Source organism: Eleutherodactylus coqui, chromosome 1, assembly GCF_035609145.1.
Source record: "Eleutherodactylus coqui strain aEleCoq1 chromosome 1, aEleCoq1.hap1, whole genome shotgun sequence".
Taxonomy (NCBI): domain Eukaryota; kingdom Metazoa; phylum Chordata; class Amphibia; order Anura; family Eleutherodactylidae; genus Eleutherodactylus; species Eleutherodactylus coqui.
Window position 1 is genome coordinate 490,546,311 of NC_089837.1, and position 20,472 is coordinate 490,566,782.

At 45.6% G+C, this 20,472-nt stretch overlaps 1 protein-coding gene across 2 annotated transcripts in view; it reads right to left on the reverse strand.

Annotated features, from left to right (window-relative positions):
* Window positions 1-20,472, reverse strand: part of CEP126 (centrosomal protein 126) — a 61,014-nt gene that overhangs the window by 34,755 nt on the left and 5,787 nt on the right. Inside the window, exon 2 of one of the 2 annotated variants that reach the window (XM_066586526.1) lies at window positions 19,408-19,527. In XM_066586526.1, coding sequence (XP_066442623.1) covers window positions 19,408-19,527 — 120 coding nt within the window. Of the gene's footprint in view, window positions 1-2,424; window positions 2,671-19,407; window positions 19,528-20,472 lie in introns of those variants that run through there. The other variant, XM_066586534.1, reaches the window with a different exon arrangement.

Sequence of the window (20,472 nt, forward strand, 5' to 3'; positions counted from 1 at the left end):
TCCGAAAATTAAACATGAAGCACCGACTCCAGTCATCATTCCATAACATTCTTCTTATTGTAATAGTTCTTCGAAAAGCATGCTAAAGTTCACATGGCCAGAAGAGATTACCAACGCGTTTCAAACGCACTTATGCGTGTTCAGTCGTGGCGAAGAGCACTTAAGTGCATTTGAATCGCGTTGGACCTTCTCTTTTGGCCGTGTGAAGTTTATCATGCTTTTAGAACCACTTTGTGGAAGACCCCTGTGCCAGTAGGCGAAGCGACCCCAGGCTGAACAAGACAGCCACAGCTCATGTCAATCGACCCTTGACGCTCTGGAAAGATTGAGTATCTTAGATATTATCAGTGTAGCTGTCAGGATAAGGGGGTATGATCCCAAATGTTTTTCAGTTAGGGCAGTATATTAAGGGTGCATTCGCACATGGTGGAAATAGTGCGGATCAGCACCAATACTGCAGCATATTTTCCGCTTCGGATTTAGGTGTGGATTTATACCAAAATCCACATCAAGTGGTGCAGATTTTGATGTGGGTCCACAGCAGACTTGACCCCTTCAATTGAAGGTATGAAATTTGCTGTGAATCCCAGCATCAAAATCCATATTATTTGGGCAGATTCTGATGCAGATTTTGGTGCAGCTTTTTCCACTGGGAGAAATTTGCACTAAATCCCATACATGTCCACTACCCTGAAAAACACTAAGGGTGTGTCCGCACATGGCCAATTTTATGACAATTGGGTCAGTATATTAAGGGTCCGTTCACACATGGTGGATTTTGGTGCAGGCCAGCACCAAAAACCCAACATATTTTCCAATGTGGATTTAAGTGTGGATGCACACGAAAATCCTCATCATTTGGTGCAGATTTTGACACAGATTTGCTGCAGACTTCAATTGAAAGAATAAAACCTGCAGCGGATGGGTTTCAAAATCCACAACCCAATGTGTGCAGGCCAAATGGTGTGGATTTTGATGCATATTCTACTGTGGATTTGCAACAAAATCCTCCAAGTGTGAGCAAACCTTTAGGGTTTAAATGGCACCAAAATCAAACTGACTGAGCTGTGACTAAAGGACTTACATAAGGGGTATAAGGTGTCCCCTTCTGTTGTGGGTTCTTCTCAGCTACAATCCCCTGAAACTTCAATGCTGACATGGGGAGAATCAGTAAAAAAGATGGCATCTGACTGAAGGGCTACCTTAACTTTTGCAACCAAGTTGCTCAAAATTCTTTGTTACCTTTAGTAGCACAGATGTTTCCACCCTAGGACTCTCCTGTGGTTGTGATACCACCCTTCTCGAAAGCTGAGAACGGTCACTGCCTGCTGGGAGTTGTAGTTCTAGCACGTGCTTCCAAGAACAAAGTTCTCAGATCTGTAGGCTCCATTCCTACCACCCCAACAGGCAACATACATGTAAGCTTCACCCCTACCATGACAATAGGCAACATACATGTAAGCTACATCCCTACCCACCCAATAGGCAACATACATGTGAGCTTCATCTCTACCACCCCAATAGGCGACCTACATGTAAGCTCCATCCCTACCACCCCAATAGGCGATATACAAGTAAGCTTCATCCCTACCACGACAATAGGCGACATACATGTAAGCTCCAACCCTATCACCCCAATAGGCAACATATATGTAAGCTTCATCCCTACCACCTCAATAGGCGACCTACATGTAAGCTCCATCCCTACCACCCCAATAGGCGATATACAAGTAAGCTTCATCCCTACCACGACAATAGGCGACCTACATGTAAGCTTCATCCCTACCACCCCAATAGGCGACATATATGTAAGCTTCATCCCTACCACCCCAATAGGCGACTTACATGTAAGCTTCATCCCTCCAACCCCCTCAACAGACATCATACATGTTAGCTTCATCCCTACCACCCCAATAGGTGACATACATGTAAGCTCCATCCCTCCAACCCCCTCAACAGGCATCATACATGTTAGCTTAATCCCTACCACAATAATAAGCAACATACATATAAGTTTCACCCCTACCCCCACAAGTAACATCATGTCCGCATAATTCTAACCATGGCTTTGTACCGAGACACTCATGTACAGTAAGCCATTAATAAGTTATATAATAGCCATCCTTTCTATTGTAAGACAATGAGTAATGCCAAGGTCTATAGTGAGTGGCCGGTAACCGACAGAACGAGCCGCACACTATGTACATAACTAATAAGGAGTGGTACTGACAACAATGATGTGACTCAGTAAAAGTGCTGAAAAAATATTTCCCCTGCAATTAGATCTCTAGAACAGTGTTTACCAATGCGACTTATTTCTGCGAAGGAACGAACCGCCTTAAGTGATTGTTCTGTGAAAGCCAACAGCCTGGGGCAGAAATGTCCATTGATGTTGAATGACAGCTGTGATCAAACAGTACTTACATAATAGTATAATTATCCCAGCCTTGGATTAGTAGCGGCTCCGTCACGTGAACGCACACGCTGCGCGCCATGTTCTGTTATGGGGTGAATCATCTGTATCCTAGCAGTACACTTCACTTGGGCTTTATATTGTAGTTTCAGAGGTGGTGCTATTGTGAATATGACGGATGAAATACTTTTCTTTAGTTCGTTCCCCATCGTCGTCCAGAATTCCGCTATACTTCTGCATACATTGCGTGGACAACCCTAAGGGTGCAGCGCACAAACATCAGTGCCGTTGATGATCTTGTCCTTCTTAGCAGAAGGGGTCACAAACAAGGTTTCTTTGTAACAAGTGCAAAAGTAGTGAGGGACCTCGGCGTTGTACCTGCTTAGCCTTGCGATACATACTGGGTTTTCCCGAAAATAAGACACTGCCTTATATTAATTTTTAACTTATTTTCAGCCATCGTATTGGTTCATCGAGTGCTGCATTGATTGGCTGAGCTGCGGTACTCAAGAACCAATGAAAGCCATTGCTTGCTGGAGGCGGGGTTTACGAACCCCATTACCAGGGCGGGAGCTTCTGTCAGCGGCTAGGGACTGCAAGCAAGTGTGCCGGAACTCTGGAGACCAGTAGGAGGGATGCGGATGCCGCCTGCTAGGTAATATATTGCTTTTTTTGCTCTTTTTTTAATGTAGTGTAGCTAGGGCTTATTTTCAGGGTAGGGCTTATATTTCAAGCCCCCCTGAAAATCTCTACTGATATTCAAGCATATGTCAAGCACAAGGCCTGCCGGCCAAATTTGGCAGGTCACCTCATTTTATGTGGCCTGCCGAATGTGCATTCCACACCGAGCCAGCAGCTCTGGTCTGGTGGCAGAAGTGAAGAGTCTGTGACTGCTGACCTCCTTCCCATACATGCACGGTTTTGTGCGAGGGGACAGGTCAATGGTTGCCGCTGCTGGACTGGAGCTGCAGGTTGGGTGAGTGGAGTGCCTGTAGGAATGCTGCCCGGCCAGAGGCCAATATGGAGGATGGTTGGAAAGCATGTTGGTGACGACATGTCCCATGATGCTTTTCTAGCTCTATTGCATAAGTAGGTGTAACAAGATCATAATTAGACTAAAGTTATGAATTCTGAACAGTCTGTTATTGAGTCACAGGAGAGGATGGAGACTGCACACTGTGCACTATGTAGTTGGCAATGTAACAATGCCAGCTCTCTGCAGGGAGGGGCAGAGATGATTGGCGATTACACAGGGCTAAATAGATTTGTGGATGTCACCCAGTAAATTGCTAGATGGTTGCAATGTACCAGCGCAGACATATTCTACATAATATTCTACTATTCAGAAATCTACAAAAGACAACAGAGACATCATAAGATTTCACATGGGAAATTGTGGTGTTCACTGGAGGGAATTTATTAAGGGCTGTGTGCCTTAATTGTGGCATAAAAAGTCACAAGTTATGGCACATGCCATGAGGGAGGTGGAGCGGGTGGGCTTGATTTGTATGAGGGTGTTGTAGTGAGTGGGCTTGATATGTATGAGGGAGGTGTAGTGGGTGGGCTTGATCTGTATGAGGGTGTTGTAGTGGGTGGGCTTGATATGTATGAGGGAGGTGTAGTGGGTGGGCTTGATCTGCATGAGGGTGTTGTAGTGGGTGGGCTTGATCTGCATGAGGGTGTTGTAGTGGGTGGGCTTGATATGTAGGAGGGTGTTGTAGTGGGTGGGCTTCATCTCTATGAGGGAGGTGTAGTGGGTGGGCTTCATCTCTATGAGGGAGGTGTAGTGGGTGGGCTTCATCTCTATGAGGGAGGTGTAGTGGGTGGGCTTCATCTCTATGAGGGAGGTGTAGTGGGTGGGCTTCATCTCTATGAGGGAGGTGTAGTGGGTGGGCTTCATCTCTATGAGGGAGGTGTAGTGGGTGGGCTTCATCTCTATGAGGGAGGTGTAGTGGGTGGGCTTCATCTCTATGAGGGAGGTGTAGTGGGTGGGCTTCATCTCTATGAGGGAGGTGTAGTGGGTGGGCTTCATCTCTATGAGGGAGGTGTAGTGGGTGGGCTTCATCTCTATGAGGGAGGTGTAGTGGGTGGGCTTCATCTGTATGAGGGAGGTGTAGTGGGTGGGCTTCATCTGTATGAGGGAGGTGTAGTGGGTGGGCTTCATCTGTATAAGGGAAGTGTAGAGGGAGGGCTTGATCTGTATGAGGGAGGTGTAGTGGGTGGGCTTGATCTGCATGAGGGAGGTGTAGTGGGTGGGCTTGATCTGCATTAGGGTGTTGTAGTGGGTGGGCTTCATCTGTATGAGGGAGGTGTAGAGGGAGGGCTTCATCTGTATGAGGGAGGTGTAGAGGGAGGGCTTCATCTCTATGAGGGAGGTGTAGTGGGTGGGCTTGATATGTAGGAGGGTGTTGTAGTGGGTGGGCTTCATCTCTATGAGGGAGGTGTAGTGGGTGGGCTTCATCTCTATGAGGGAGGTGTAGTGGGTGGGCTTCATCTCTATGAGGGAGGTGTAGTGGGTGGGCTTCATCTCTATGAGGGAGGTGTAGTGGGTGGGCTTCATCTCTATGAGGGAGGTGTAGTGGGTGGGCTTCATCTGTATGAGGGAGGTGTAGTGGGTGGGCTTCATCTGTATGAGGGAGGTGTAGTGGGTGGGCTTCATCTGTATAAGGGAAGTGTAGAGGGAGGGCTTGATCTGTATGAGGGAGGTGTAGTGGGTGGGCTTGATATGTATGAGGGAAGTGTAGTGGGTGGGCTTGATATGTATGAGGGAAGTGTAGTAATTAGGCTTGATATGTATGAGGGAGGTATAGTAATCAGGCTTGATATGTATGAGGGAGGTGTAGCGGGAGGGCTTAATATGTATGAGGGAGGTGTAGTAATCAGGCTTGATATGTATAAGGGAGGTATAGTAATCAGGCTTGATATGTATGAGGGAGGTGTAGTGGGTGGGCTTGATATGTATGAGGGAAGTGCAGTAATCAGGCTTGATATGTATGAGGGAGGTATAGTAATCAGGCTTGATATGTATGAGGGATGTGTAGTGGGAGGGCTTAATATGTATGAGGGAGGAGTAGTGGGTGGGCTTCATCTGTATAAGGGAGGTGTAGTGGGAGGACTTAATATGTATGAGGGAGGTGTAGTAATCAGGCTTGCTATGTATGAGGGAGGTATAGTAATCAGGCTTGCTATGTATGAGGGAGGTATAGTAATCAGGCTTGATATGTATGAGGCAGGTGTAGTGGGAGGGCTTGATATGTATGAGGGAGGTGTAGTGGGAGGGCTTGATATGTATGAGGGAGGTGTAGTGGGAGGGCTTGATATGTATGAGGGAGGTGTAGTGGGAGGGCTTGATATGTATGAGGGAGGTGTAGTAATCAGGCTTGATATGTATGAGGGAGGTGTAGTGGGGGGGGGGGCTTGATAACTATGATGGATATGTAGCAGGCAGATTTATAATCGGGTTGAGATACCAGTGCTATGTATTGTGTAAAATGAGGCCACAGCAGACCGGAAACTGCCGTGGACTGGAAGTCAAGGAAATAAACAATCCGGCGCACACAGGGGGACCTGCTATCATCACTAAACAGGATAAGATCTGTAAAAATGGTATGTGAAGGTATGCAAAATCTAATACAGAATATGAGAAGGGCAATAGTAGAAATGTATTTCACGTTCGGAAAACCCCTTTTACCCTCAAGCTCCTATAAATGCCACAACTTGTATTTCACGTCCCCAAATAATCGCTGTAAATCCACCTTGATTTGTAAATAAAGCTCTTTACCTGGGAGAAGACGGACACATATTAATAATGTCTGCATCATCTTCACCTGAGCGTCATCAAAATCTCGTTACATTAATAGCAAATGAGTATTGGCAGGACGGTAAATAGGCGATTGTTAGGTTACAGTGTAGGTTTCAGCAGCGCGAGGCTAATGAATGGTTTATACTTTCTAGAAGCATTAGTGTAACAAAAGGCCGTACAAGATACTCTATCTTCCTAACGTAACCCCTCACCTGGACATGCCCCCGCGTCATTGCAAGCAACGTGATCCTCTGGTCCACAGCACCTACGTCTAGATGTATACAGCATTCATAAAGGGGATTCCAGGATGTAACACTGATGAGCTCTCCTACCATCATCCACTAGTATGTGATAGGTGAGCGTGCGACCCCCAACCGATCAACAGGGACGTCCATGTGGCCGTGCCTGGTACTGCAACTCAGACACACTTACCTGGTATATAAATGAGAATGCTTGATCTGGGTGAGAATGTGTGTAAGGGGGTAAGTAATTGGTCAGTGGTAGAAAGAGAGGGTTATAAATGGTACATAGTCTGATTGGTTCACCGTTACTAGTGGGGTACCACAGGGGGCAGTATTGGGCCCTATTCTTTATAATAATGTATATTTATTAATGACCTGGTAGATGGATTGCATAGTAAAATATCAATATTTGCAGATGATACAAAACTATGTAAAGTAATTAACACAAAAAAGGACAGAATGTGGTTACAAATGGATCTGGGAAAGTTTGGGGTTTGGGCAAAAAAGTGGTAAATAGGGCTCAACACTGATAAATGTAAGGTTCTGCACATGGGCAGAGGAAATACATGTCACCATTACACACTAAATGGGAAACCACTGACATAAAAAAGGACTTGAGGATTTTGGTCAACTGTAAGCTTAAAGGGGTTTTGTCATTGATATAAAAAAACATTTTTCCTACGTACCTATTCCTCCCCCATCAGTCTTCTTACTGCATCTTCTCCTCACTGATCTTCTCCTGGCTCCTCCAGTCCCCAGGTCCTAGTTATAGTCATTGATTACGTAGAAGGGTCGGTGATCCGGGGATTATACTGATTGCCAGATTGGAGTCGCAAAGGATTTTTTTTTCCCCTAAAATGGGCTTCTACCTCATTGGAGGTTTTTGCCCTTCTCTCGATCAACACTGCAGGATAATATGCTGAACTGGATGGACATGTCTTTTTTGGCCTTGCATACTATGTTGCTAGCTTACCTGAATGGGGCTCAGGTGCAGTACTTCATGTGATTGTTCTCAGTAAGAAAAACCAAGTCATCTTGTAGATATGATACCTTTTAATGGCTAACAAAAATACATGATGTTACAGCGAGCTTTCAGACCTCTCAGAATCCTTCCTCAGGCATAATGAAATAGATTCGGATGGGACATATATAAATACAAATGTTCATACATGAAAAGGTATGCCAACCCTTTTTTTCGTTTTACCTAATAGAGGATACCAGAATGTACCATTCACAAATGGCCTGAGGAAGGATCCGAAAGCTCGCTATAACATCATGTATTTTTGTTAGCCATTAAAAGGCATCATATCTACAAAGATTACTTAGCTTCTCTTATAGCCCATTTACACACAAAGATGATCGCTGAAAAGATGGCTTTTGAGCAATCATTTTGGATTAAAGGGGTTGTCCCGAGGCAGCAAGTGGGTCTATACACTTCTGCATGGCCATAATAATGCACTTTGTAATGTACATTGTGCATTAATTATGAGCCATACAGAAGTTATAAAAAGTTTTATACTTACCTGCTCCGTTGCTGGCGTCCTCGTCTCCATGGTGCCGACTAATTTTCGCCCTCCGATGGCCAAATTAGCCGCGCTTGCGCAGTCCGGGTCTTCTCCTCTTCTCTATGGGGCTCCGTGTAGCTCCGCCCCGTCACGTGCCGATTCCAGCCAATCAGGAGGCTGGAATCGGCAATGGACCGCACAGAAGCCCTGCGGTCCATGAAGACAGAGGATCCCGGCGGCCATCTTCAGCAGGTGAGTATGAAGACGCCGGACCGCCGGGATTCAGGTAAGCGCTGTGCGGGTGGGTTTTTTAACCCCTGCATCGGGGTTGTCTCGCGCCGAACGGGGGGGGGGGTTTAAAAAAAAAAAAAACCCGTTTCGGCGCGGGACATCTCCTTTAACTACTAATTGGTACTAATGCCAATTAGTAGCTTATTAATGCGTGTGAGCCACCTGGAGCTATATTCAGAGAACAGCGGGTGGTCTGTTCTCTGAATACATTCCCTTTGTTCTGCCAGGAAGGGGGGGGGGGGGGGGCTGACAGCTAAGACAATGTTATCAGCACTCCCCATGGAGAACACAGCGTGAAGTCCCTGCTATCAGCTCTTCTGCCAAAGGATGGATTTTATGCCGAACATAAAATCATAGTTTGGCAGAAAAGTGAAAAATTGGCACATTTACATGCAATGATTATTGCTCAAAAGATGGCTTTTGAGCGAATTTTGAGAGATACTGAGAATAATCACATTGTGCTCTACTGGTTAACACCGTACCAACCCTTTTTTTCCATTGTACCAGGCACAGATGAACTAGGACAGCACTGTATTGGTGGGGATTGCAATATGTCAGATCTCTACAGATTACAGACCGATGTGTTATAATAAAACCCTTTTCTAAAGAACTCCGTCATGCAGACAGTCCCTTTTTTAATTTACATTGGCCGAGCGATTAGCTGTTCACCGCAAATCCAGTATCAGAAACTCGCTGGCCGTCAGCTGTTATTACTCAGAAGAAGCAATCTGCCAAATGAATGGCCGACTGTGTAATACATAGGCAGACTGGTTATACCAGTAGTGCGACTTTTTGATAGTGGTGGGGGATCTGTTCTTTCAAGTCATATGGAAAGGGGTTGAAAACAACACCTTTAAGTTTACTATTTCACACTCTGTGCAATTTTCCTTGATTGGGGTGCAAAGCCCAAACTCACGGTTGTCTCTTCTGCCATGACCACTCATGTAACTATCTACCAGCACAATTATGAAGATGAGACCACATATTCGACTGTCAACTTGTAAATGTTCTCGGACCTTATGTCTTCCTGTAGGTAACGCAAGTCAGAAAGCTGGGGGCTCCGTCAATTTGCTATTATATTAAAGGGGTTTTCAGGGACTATGATACGACCTGTAATGCTGAACATGGCTACTACTCAAGGTACAACACTGCAGTGCTGCAGGCCCACCAGTCAACTAATTAGTTAGCATGGATGCTAGGAGTTGGACCACCACCAATCGAATATTCTTGGCATATCTAAAAAGGGGGTTTTCTCACTAAATATACTCTTTGTAAAAAAAATAAAAAAAATTAAAAAGCACCGAGAAGGAGTGGTTATTTTGCTGCAAAACTCAGCATACCCTTACATCTCAGATAGATATGCAGATGATGAGAGTTGTGGGGTGATTAGATGGACGGACTTGTCACCCAAGACCCTAAAATTGGTTCCCCGGTTGGCCTCTAAAAAGTCTCCCAGAGGCTCTTTGTGTGCAGGAAACTCTTCTTCCGCTTGTATAGAGCTTGTTGACCACTATTTATGACTCTATGATGCAATTGAAGAGATTTTGCCCAGTTAACAGAGTTTGAGAGGGGAGCATTATTGGTAACCAAGCTCAGGACACCTTCGATAGACCACCAGTTACCAGGATCATTTGATTGTCCAACAAGCACGAGCAGCTCCAACTGTTTCATTGTTCGCCATCCAAAGACAGGTGGTGCATTCATTACACTCTTGAGTCTGTCGGAACCATTTCCAGGCGCTTGGCTGAAGGACATTTGGCCCCACGGCGCCCACTACATGTATGGCCTTCGGCACCCACCCACCATTGCCTCTGTTTGCAGTGATGTTTTGAGCAACGAAACAGGACTGCTAAGCAGTAGAACCGGGTTGTGTTCAGCTGCCAGCACTGCTGGTGTGATGGTCTGGGGGCTGCAGGATACCATACTGTATTCACCGACTTATATCAACGTTACAGTCACACAAAGTTTCATTTAATTCCGACAACTTCTTCTAGGGGAGGGATTTGTTTTGACAATGGGTGTATATTTATCACCAGGATAGGTGATACATTGCAGGTCCCACTGCTCAGACCTACAGCAATCACAAGCACAGTGAATGGAGCAGAGCTATGCATGTGTGACCACAACTCCATTCAGTACTATGGAACTGATGCACACCATCGCTCCATTCACTTATGGGACTCAGGAACCGTTGTTCTTCTGATCACTGGGAGTCCCAACAGTCGGACCTCAAGCGATTATATATTTGTGACCTATCATGTTGACAAGTGATAAATTTATTTAGTGGGAAATTTGGTGAATTATTTTCATTCATTATAAAACTAGGCCCCCAGTATATATGCAGGGGGTGGACAGAAATATATAAACACCATACAAAATGCAAGGGATTTTAATCATTAGCACTGAGCTGCCCTTTTGACCTCTGCTTGGCTGAGCGCTTTCTGGCCAAATTTGTGTTTACTTCACCTCTTGCCCTGCTCTGTGTGGTTTGAGGAGCCATGTGGTAACAGCAGCTGAGTGGCTCAAACCCCGGACCAATGGAACCTTGTTGCTTGGATAGATGTTCACTTCTGCCCATATTGCCTCCACTTAAAATCGGTCTCGGAATGCCTTATTGAAATAGGACTTATAATCCCATGTAATTTAAAGCACGCTTTTCGTAAGGGGTTTCCATATTTTTGTGTCCCCCCTGTAAGTCGGCTAGTATTATCTTCATTACTTAGTCCTTTCTATGTGAAACTTCCTGGAGTCCTTCTCTTAGGCTAATTTCACATATGCAAGTGCAATATCGGACCGTGAAACTCGGCCCGATATCGCGCTCACTAACATGATTTCACAACAGATGAGAGGAGTCTTTGTATCAAAACTGCCTCGCATTATTTCAGGGAAGTAGCAATCCTTATCAATGGGAAACCTCGCATCGCACTCGCATGCACCAAGCGATGCTGCTGCAAGGGCACGCCCAAAGAAAGAACTTGTTGTATGAGCCCATTCAATAGAATGGGGTTCATATTCCTGCGAGATTTGTGCATCTCGCAATGTACAAATCTTGCACAATTTTCTTGGCCATGTGAAAACGGCCTTAAGGAAGGTCTAGTGATTTCATTCTGACCACTTGAGAATGACTTGGCTTTATGTTCTCTCAAAGAGTCAGTTTTTCGGTCAGCATAATTCCTGTGTGATGTTATGAGGTGGACTGTACCACAAGAGCTCTCATGGGGGGGCAGAAAGTTCTATCACAGTTACTGCAGAGGATTAGAGACTCCTGTCGCACAGTTATAATGAAGGAGTTTACAGCTCATCTTGGATGTGGTTTATTTAGGTGAATATAGAAGGTAATGGCAGTGTCCTCCCAGCAGGCAGAGATAGTACTAGTCAAGTGATGCTGTGCAGATGCATCATGGGACTGTTAGCAGAGGATAGAGAACAAGAGCAAAGAGAAATCCCAGCATCAAGATGGTGCCTAATAAGTATCAGACAGGAGGCAGCATTGCATGGAAGTGACGTGTCCAGAGTGTGACAGAATCAAGTGAGGCAGGGATATAAAAATGTGTCTTCGCTGGAGTGTCCCTTTACATATAGGCCATTAAGCCTTTGCAATCCAATTTTGGATTCAGGGTTTCCTAGGGGGCTTTCTCTTTCTGCCATTATACAATGGCGCCATCTGCTGGCTAGAGCCAGTACTGCGGAATGGGACATGCTGGAGAGGCCCCTGACAATAGAGCGGCCAGTAATCTACAGTAAGAATACCCTGCCGGACGTCTTCCAACATCGGAGCTGTACAGCTTTCAATCAGAATGTCTTCAGACGTCAGACAGTGCATTGGAAAGGGTTAATGTTATGGTGACCATAAACCCCTTTAAAAGGTTCCAAATACAAGTTAGCATGCCATGGGAAAAAGTTTTGGTTTGTTTCATGCAAAGTTTATTTATTTATATTTTTTTAAAACAGCAGTTTTTGAGCCAAAGCCAGAAATGGGTTTATGAGGAACAGTAAATATACAGGAAGGACGTCTACTAGAGATGAGCGAGTAGTGCCTTAGCCGAGTATCTCCCCGCTCGTCTCTAAAGATTCGGGGGCCGGCGCGGGTGACAGGTGAGTTGCGGCGGGGAGCAGGGGGGGAGAGAGGGAGAGAGAGATCTCCCTGCTCTCCCCCGCCGCTCCCCGCCCCCCGCCGAATCTTTAGAGACAAGCGGGGAGATACTCGGCTAAGGCACTACTCGCTCGAGTAATGTGCCTTAGCGAGTATACTCGCTCATCTCTAATGTCTACTCATCCTGCTGGCTTTTGCTAAACTGCAATGTTTTTTACAAACAAATCTGTGTGAAACCAGCCTTAAAATGTAATTCCTCCATTCTACCTAAATGAGCGTGGCCGGTGTTCTCCTCCGTCCTGTCCGTAGATCCAGCACAAACTAGGCATCATTTGTTTAGAACAAGTGGTTGGATAATTCGCAGCAGACTTCTACCGCAGAACAATGTCTGAGTCCGGTCCAGGCCTTCACATAAGCTGCCATGTTGGTGCCAATGAATTGTGACTGGAGTAATCTGTGGATTTGTTATTCGTCATGGGAGGTAAGTTCCAAAGAGGCCAAAAAGAAAATGCAGAAGTAAACAGCAGGGTTGGCATGAGACGGACGGTAAACACTGCTTCCTGCCAGGGTGTAAATGTCACAGACAACGCATATGTGGCATGCTTAGACACCGAGCCAACAATTAGGCAAGTAAATGGATTATTACTATGGGGTGAAGGTGGAGCCAGCTCCTTGTCTGACGGATGAGGAGTAACAGAGTACATAAGGCTGAAGAAAGACCTCTGTCCATCCAGTTCAGCCCATTACCCCCCAATGTTGATCCAGAGGAAAGCACAAAATCCCCAATGAGGTAGAAGCCAATTTTCTTCATTTAAGGGAAAATAAAATTCCTTCCTGACGCCAATGTAGCAATCAGAATAATCCCCGGACCTCAGTGACTGCGTGATTTTTTCCCCAATATGGGCCAATTGGACAGGACTCCATGATTGATGTCTTGAAGATTCAGACAGATTCGGCCTGAGGGCCACAGAATTTTCACAGCAATTCTGCACCAAAATCCGCAGAGTCTGGTGGAGATTGACACGGATTTCTCCTTCAATCCAATTCAATTGAAGACGTGAAATCTACTGCGGATCGCATGGAAATCTGTGTCCAAATTTGCACCAAACGGCGCAGATTTTGAAATGTAGTTTGGGGTGGGTTTGCTGCAAATTTATCGCTAATTTTGACTGACAGTTATCCCACGTAAAAGTGGGAACCAGCTGGTACTGAGCGAGAAATCACTCATTAGTCTCTAGTCACTTTGTTTCAGCTCACTATAACGAAGCTACTAATGAGCGACTTCTCACTCAGTGTAAACAGGCAGTTATTTTATCTATGAGCGACTGCCTGTTCATAGTGAATGGAGGCGGGCGGCTGGAAGAGTTCTCCAGCACACCCTGCCTCTATTCACTGAACGACTATCACTTTTGTGTGGAAGCTCAGGAGAGATACTCGTCCTGTGTAAAAGTACCCATTTACACGCAAAGATAATCTTTGAAAGTTTGAGCGATCTTTTTGCATAAAGTGTTATTGGACACTAATGTCCATTAATACTTGATCATCTTCATTTGCATGTAAATGAGCCTCCAGGAGCTGTTTGCAGAGCCCAGCATGTGACTAATCACACGCCCAGCTGCATTGTTCTTCATGCGGCTCCTGACAGAATACAATGTAATCTCCAGTCTCCCATGGAGAAAACAGCATGCGGTTTGCTGAGAGATACTTTATCTCTCTTTGGCTGAATGATGGATTTTAAGTTCACCTTAAAATCATCGTTCAGACGAAAAGTACACGATAGCAGCGTTAACATGTAACGCTTATCGCTCATTTTCGGTCGTTTGAACAAATTTTGAGCGATAATCGTTACATGTAAGTGAGCCTTGAGTCTCAGTAGGAGATCTGCCAGTGAGGCTAGACTGATGACTTACTTTTCCTCTGCTCTCTCCTTTCCTGCGCCTTCAGATCAGCTAATTTAGGACTTTAACAAATTTTATCTTTGATGTGTTCAGAAATTAGCTGATAAAACATGTAAATTAGAAGAGAGAAAGGCTGAAAACTAAAGGTGCGATCTCCGACTGGAAACTAGACTGCAGTTTCTACATACAGTGAGATATAGAAGCTGCAGAGGAGAAAGGGTACACACATTTTAGAGGAGTCTTTTGGGACTTTTTGCATTTTTTTCCATTGATAACCTGTCCTAAGGGTCCATTGCTTAGGACTCCTACAGAATAGTGTCAGAACCAGCAATTCTCGGGGCCGCCGTGCCCGCACCACCGGTCCTGCCACCCAGGTTACAGGAGGGCAGTGTAGGGGAGCCCCGGTTCTAGTGATCTCCCCGGGCCGCTGTAAGACTGGTCACCGCCGGGTTGCTAGAGAGGCAGCAGGGGCTTCTCTAGTTACTTGACTACCAAGCAGGCTTCCCTGGTAACTGTCTGTTCTGCAAGGCTGGGGGCGTGTCCCCAGCACCTCCTTGATTGGCCCTGCTGCTGTCAGGCTCCCCAATCAGCTGCTGGGGCGGGAGCTCTGACAGCATTTAAAAGTGTGTGTCTTCCTTCCAGCCCTTGCCAGTGTTAGTTTGGTTCTCCAGCTGCACCCGCATTTATTCTGACTGCTCTTTGTGACCTCGGCTTTCCTGACCTCTGCTTTTGGACCTTGACTACGTTCTTTGCCTTCCCCTCTGTACTGCGTACCCTCCTGTTGCCGACCCGGATTGTCTGACCATTCTACCGTTTGTTTGTCTTCCCGTGTCCCGCTTCCCTAGTGAGGGTAGGGACCGCCGCCCAGTTGTCGCCCTGGGGGTTAGCCCAGGGGGGCAAGTAGGCAGGGACAGGGGTTGCGGGATATCTCAGGGACCACCATATCCCGGACACTGTCCTGACAAATAGCTGATTACCGGCGCTGCTATCAATGTGGTTAGAGCTGGAAGCATATAGTGCTGACAATTGTTTCAGTGGCCCAGTTTGGCAGTGCACGCACAGATCACATTGAATTCAATGGCAGCTGTGTCTGCCATCTCAAAATAGCACACAGGCTGCTAAAAATTAAGTACACCCTCTTTTGAATTCTATGGATTTACGCATCAGGACATATTAAAAATCTGCTCCTTAGAAAGTCTTAAAATTAGGTAAATACAACCTCAAAAGGAACAACTCATGACAAAACACACCCTGTCATTATTTATTTAAAGGGACATGGTCACCACCGAACAGCACCATAAACTAAGTTACGGTGATTTTCAGGGAGGTTGCAGGGAGCTGGGCGATATATTTTTAAAACTCCCCATCTCCCCCATTTCTGCATTGTTCCACCGTTAAGTCCGCAGATGGTCTGAGAATTTGACTCTTTCAGACCACTGTGCACTCCCATAGAAATCTATAAGTCTTTGTGGTGTTGTTCAGTGGTGAAAGTGTCCCTTTAACAAATACTTAGCCAAAATGCAGAAGCAGTGTGTGAAAATTAAGTACACCCATTCTGCTTTCATATAAATTAGGAGGAAAAGGCTGCTGTCACATCTGCGGTGGGGGGGTCTGTTTTCCTACTCCATATGGGGAGCAGGAAATGGGAATCCCGTGGCCAAACAGTTCCAGCTTAGGATGGAACCGTACAGCGCTAAACTGACCCCATTGTCTATAACAGGGTCCATTCGTTTTACTCTCACTTGCCCGGCATTTTACCAGAAGAAAAAGCGCTGCATGCAGGACTATTTTTTCCAGTATTTTGTGCCGGATCTGCCACAGAACATCCGAATGGAGGTTCAAGAACAGATGTTAAAACAGCCTTAGCAGTAGCCCGGTACTGCTAGACAAATGCCCTTGATTGACTGATCATCAGCAAGTGTGACCACCTCTATAAATCCAGATTTTGGCAGTTTGCTGGTCTGGAGCATTCAGGCGTGCTTACATTTTCTTGTGACTGTATAGCTATACATCATAGTACTGAAAAACTGGTTGCTTTAATCATGTACTAGCTATTTCATGTGTTATTAGTGACCAAACATGTTCTAAACTACTTGTAGATATCCACCTAAATGCTATGACTAACTCCAATAATGACCTGAAATGCGTAAGAGGTGGATTCTTCTATGTTTCCCTTAGATTTTTAGGAGGATTAAACAAGGCTTGAAAGAGATTTTATGGATGCTGGACTCTAATTTCTACAATTCTATTACACCCATGAGTTCCTGTGCATTTGTGAGGTATCTGGTGAGCTAGATATCTAGATGGTTGTATCGTACTTCAAAAAGGGTGAAACCGAAGGCAAGAATCAGATCTGCTAAAATATTCAGTGTTCCAAAACGTCCTTCCTGACGTTTTCTGCAGTGTGTAAATGAGATTAAGAGATTACATTCTTGTTACCACAGGCTGCAAAATCTAACATTTCATAAGTAGCAATCAGCACATTCCTCTCTGCTATTGTCATTCTTGTCACATACGGACCTGTACTCACAAATACAGCTACAGAGATGTGCAGGTCACTGCCTCCTGCCAGCTCAGCACACGGCTCTCCTGCCTTTGCCGTAATTCCTACAAACCGATGGACTAGAAGGTATCTTATTCCTGTCCGCTTAAAGGGGTTGTCCCGCGCCGAAACGGGTTGTTTTTTTTTTCAATAGCCCCCCCGTTCGGCGCGAGACAAACCCGATGCAGGGGTTTAGAAAAAAAAAACGGATAGTACTTACCCAAATCCCTGCGCTCCGGTGACTTCTTACTTACCTTGTGAAGATGGCCGCCGGGATCTTCACCCTCGGTGGACCGCAGGTCTTCTGTGCGGTCCATTGCCGATTCCAGCCTCCTGATTGGCTGGAATCGGCACACGTGACGGGGCGGAGCTACGAGGAGCCGCTCTCTGGCACGAGCGGCCCCATTCAGAAGGGAGAAGACCGGACTGCGCAAGCGCGTCTAATCGGGCGATTAGACGCTGAAGATTAGACGGAGCCATGGAGACGGGGACGCTAGCAACGGAACAGGTAAGTGAATAACTTCTGTATGGCTCATAATTAATGCACAATGTACATTACAAAGTGCATTAATATGGCCATACAGAAGTGTATACCCCAACTTGCTTTCGCGGGACAACCCCTTTAATGAGACTTTACTAACACATACAGACCTGCACTCAGAGATGGGGACAGGTCACTGCCTCCCACAAGATCAGCACAGTCTTCCTCTGCTGCAGGGGTCATTTTTAGTAAATCAGATATGGCTATAAAGTATCTTAATTCTGCCTATTTCTGTTACATACAGACTTTAAGCCACAAAGACAACTATATGAGAGGACAGGTCACTACTCCCTACAAGATCAGCACACTCTTCTCCCGGTGGATACAGATCAGTCTATATATATACTGTGTGGCCATTTTGGCCTTTAGAACTGCAGAAGCTCATTGTGGCATCCATCCACACATACCGGATGACCTAGGGTGTGCAAAGAAAATAATTTCCCACACCATTACTCTACCTCCACCAGCTCGAACGGCTGACACCTGACAGGAAGGGTTCATCGATTCATGCTGCTTGCACCAAATTCTGACCTCCCATCAGCGCGATGCAACAGAAATCTGCATTCATCTGACCAGGGGATGTTTTTTCAGTGCTCAGTGATAACATTTTTTGCGCTCTGTTGCCCCCTGGAGTCTTGCCTTTGGCTGGGCTCACATAACTGTGTCGGATTCCGAGAAGACCTATGTATGACCACCAAACTGAACTGCGTATGGTCGCGTATGCATGAACTTTTCCGCATGGATGTACATTTAAGGACAGTGTATTGTTCGTGCGGAAGAATGAAAGTAAGCTGGGAATTACATCAGAAAGTTATCCAACCCCACGGAAACACCCTTCTACCACTCAAGCGACATTCCCTTGTGCTGTCAAGGTGAGATGTTCTAAGAGCCAACAGGATGGGATACAGCTCTCTAGAAGCAGCTGGTTTATACTACTTTTTTGGAAGTAGTATATACCACTTCTTCTTGTAGAGGAGCCCAGAAGAACAAATGGCGGTTGCAGACAGCAGGCTGGATGGTGTGTTGCTCCCCAGACTCTGTCCTGCATTGTCTGCTTTCTTTATACCATTTATCATCTGGTCTCCTAGCATCGTGCGTACAAATCAGCGTCCATATGTAATGTAATTCACTAAGCACTACATATCGAACGCATCCATAGAGATCAATGAAGCTCATACGTGTGGAATCGCGGTAAAGTAGAGCATGCTGTGATTTTTCTTTCGCGTGTGGAATCCATAATTCCTATCTTCAAGTATGAGCGAACTGGTCAATGCACTCAAGAGACTGCGTAGTACCGCGCATTTATCGAGGACAGGGATCAGGGAATCCGCAATTCAAATCTGTTCATGTCAGAATGGCCTTTCTCTTAGGCAGCAATGGTGGTGGAATTGGTCATCTGCTGTTACAGCCCATCCGTACCAAGGTTTGACCAGAAATGATAGCGCACCATTGTTGTATTAGGCTGAAACTTGCTTGACCTTCACCTCCTGTTCATCAGAATGATTCTTGACGTCCTCCTCCGACTCCTTTCGGCGAAAAGTTTTTTTATGCCCACATGATCCCCTTTCGCTGGATGTTTTTCCTCAATCACACCATTCTCTATATACTCTCCACACTGCTACACAGAAAAACCCCACGCGGTTGATGGTGAAGTCTTGACCCCAGCTAGTCTAGCACTGATGACCCGGCCTCGATGGAATCACTCAGATCGCTGGATTGTCCCATCTAATGTGGATTCACATTACACTGATCCACGGAAAACTTGTCACGTGATTTTATGCTGCACTCCGGGGTCACGGGGAGAATTTCTATACAGGGAAGCGCCGATCATTAAGGGGCCAGCGTCTCTAATAAAGTGGCCATTCAGTGTGTATAATATTGGAATAGTTTTTGACGGCATACTCATTTTTTAGGGTTAAAGGTCTTTCCGTACTAACAAAACCCTAGTTCAGCAATGGTCCTGCCCATCATCGATATAGTGAAGTAGTCGATGAAGCTCTTTGCATCTGCTATCATTACAGTAGAAAACACAGTAAGGAACACGTTAAATGATTTTATAGCGAATGACACAAGCACTTACTTTCTTCGCCTGTTCGTCTCCACTGATAATTTACGAGCCCGCTGTCTGATGACTTTTTGATCTTCCAGTAAAGCTTCCCGTTCTTCTTCTAAATCGACCTCTAGGTGGCTCTTGTGATTTCTTAGAATTAAAGGGTTAAGGTCTTATCACACATACGGATTATCCAGACACATGCCGCCATTGTCTGATCACCCGACTATAGAGACACATCCTAGCGAAATGGGGGATGGGAACACTCTGTTGTCAATTTAGTCATACATTTCCAGGAGGAATAACAGAGGAACAGCACAAAGCAAAGTCCTAAGAAAGAATTCCCTGTGAGGAATACCAGTATAAGTACTAACACAAACATGTGAGAAGTAGAGGTGGGTCCTCTAGGAGTTTGTTGATATGCAAATGTCATTTGCATATCAACAAACTCATAGAGGACCCACCTGTCAGGATCCTTCCTCAGGATAATGAAATAAATCTGAAGAGGCATGTATATATATACACACATATTTCTGACAAGGCACAGACATGATGTGATTAATTTGCACTTACCCAGGGGCGTAACTATAGAGGGTGCAGGGGATGCGGTTGCACCCTGGCCCAGGAGCCTTAGGGGGCCCATAAGGCCTCTCTTCTCCATATAGGGAGCCCAGTACTATGAATAAAGCATTATAATTGGGGGCCCTGGTACAGGTTTTGCATTGGGGCCCAGAAGCTTCCAGTTATGTCTCTGTGCAGCATGGTTTAGGTATGGGTACGGGTACAGATACAGATAGAGGGGGGGCCCCAGCTCACGTTTTGCATCAGGGCCCCTGAGCCTTTAGTTACGCCCCTGCACTTACCCATCCTGTTGTAGTAACCTTATAAGTGCAAATTAATCACATCCATGTCTGTGCCTTGTCATAAATATGTGTGTATATATATATTCATGTCTGTCGGATCTATTCCATAAGCCTGAGGAGGACCCTGAAAGGTTGGAAAGCTCGCTATTACACCATGTATTTTTGTTAGCCATTAAAAAGGTATCATATCTACAAGATGACTTGGTTTCTCTTGCTGGGAACAATCACATTT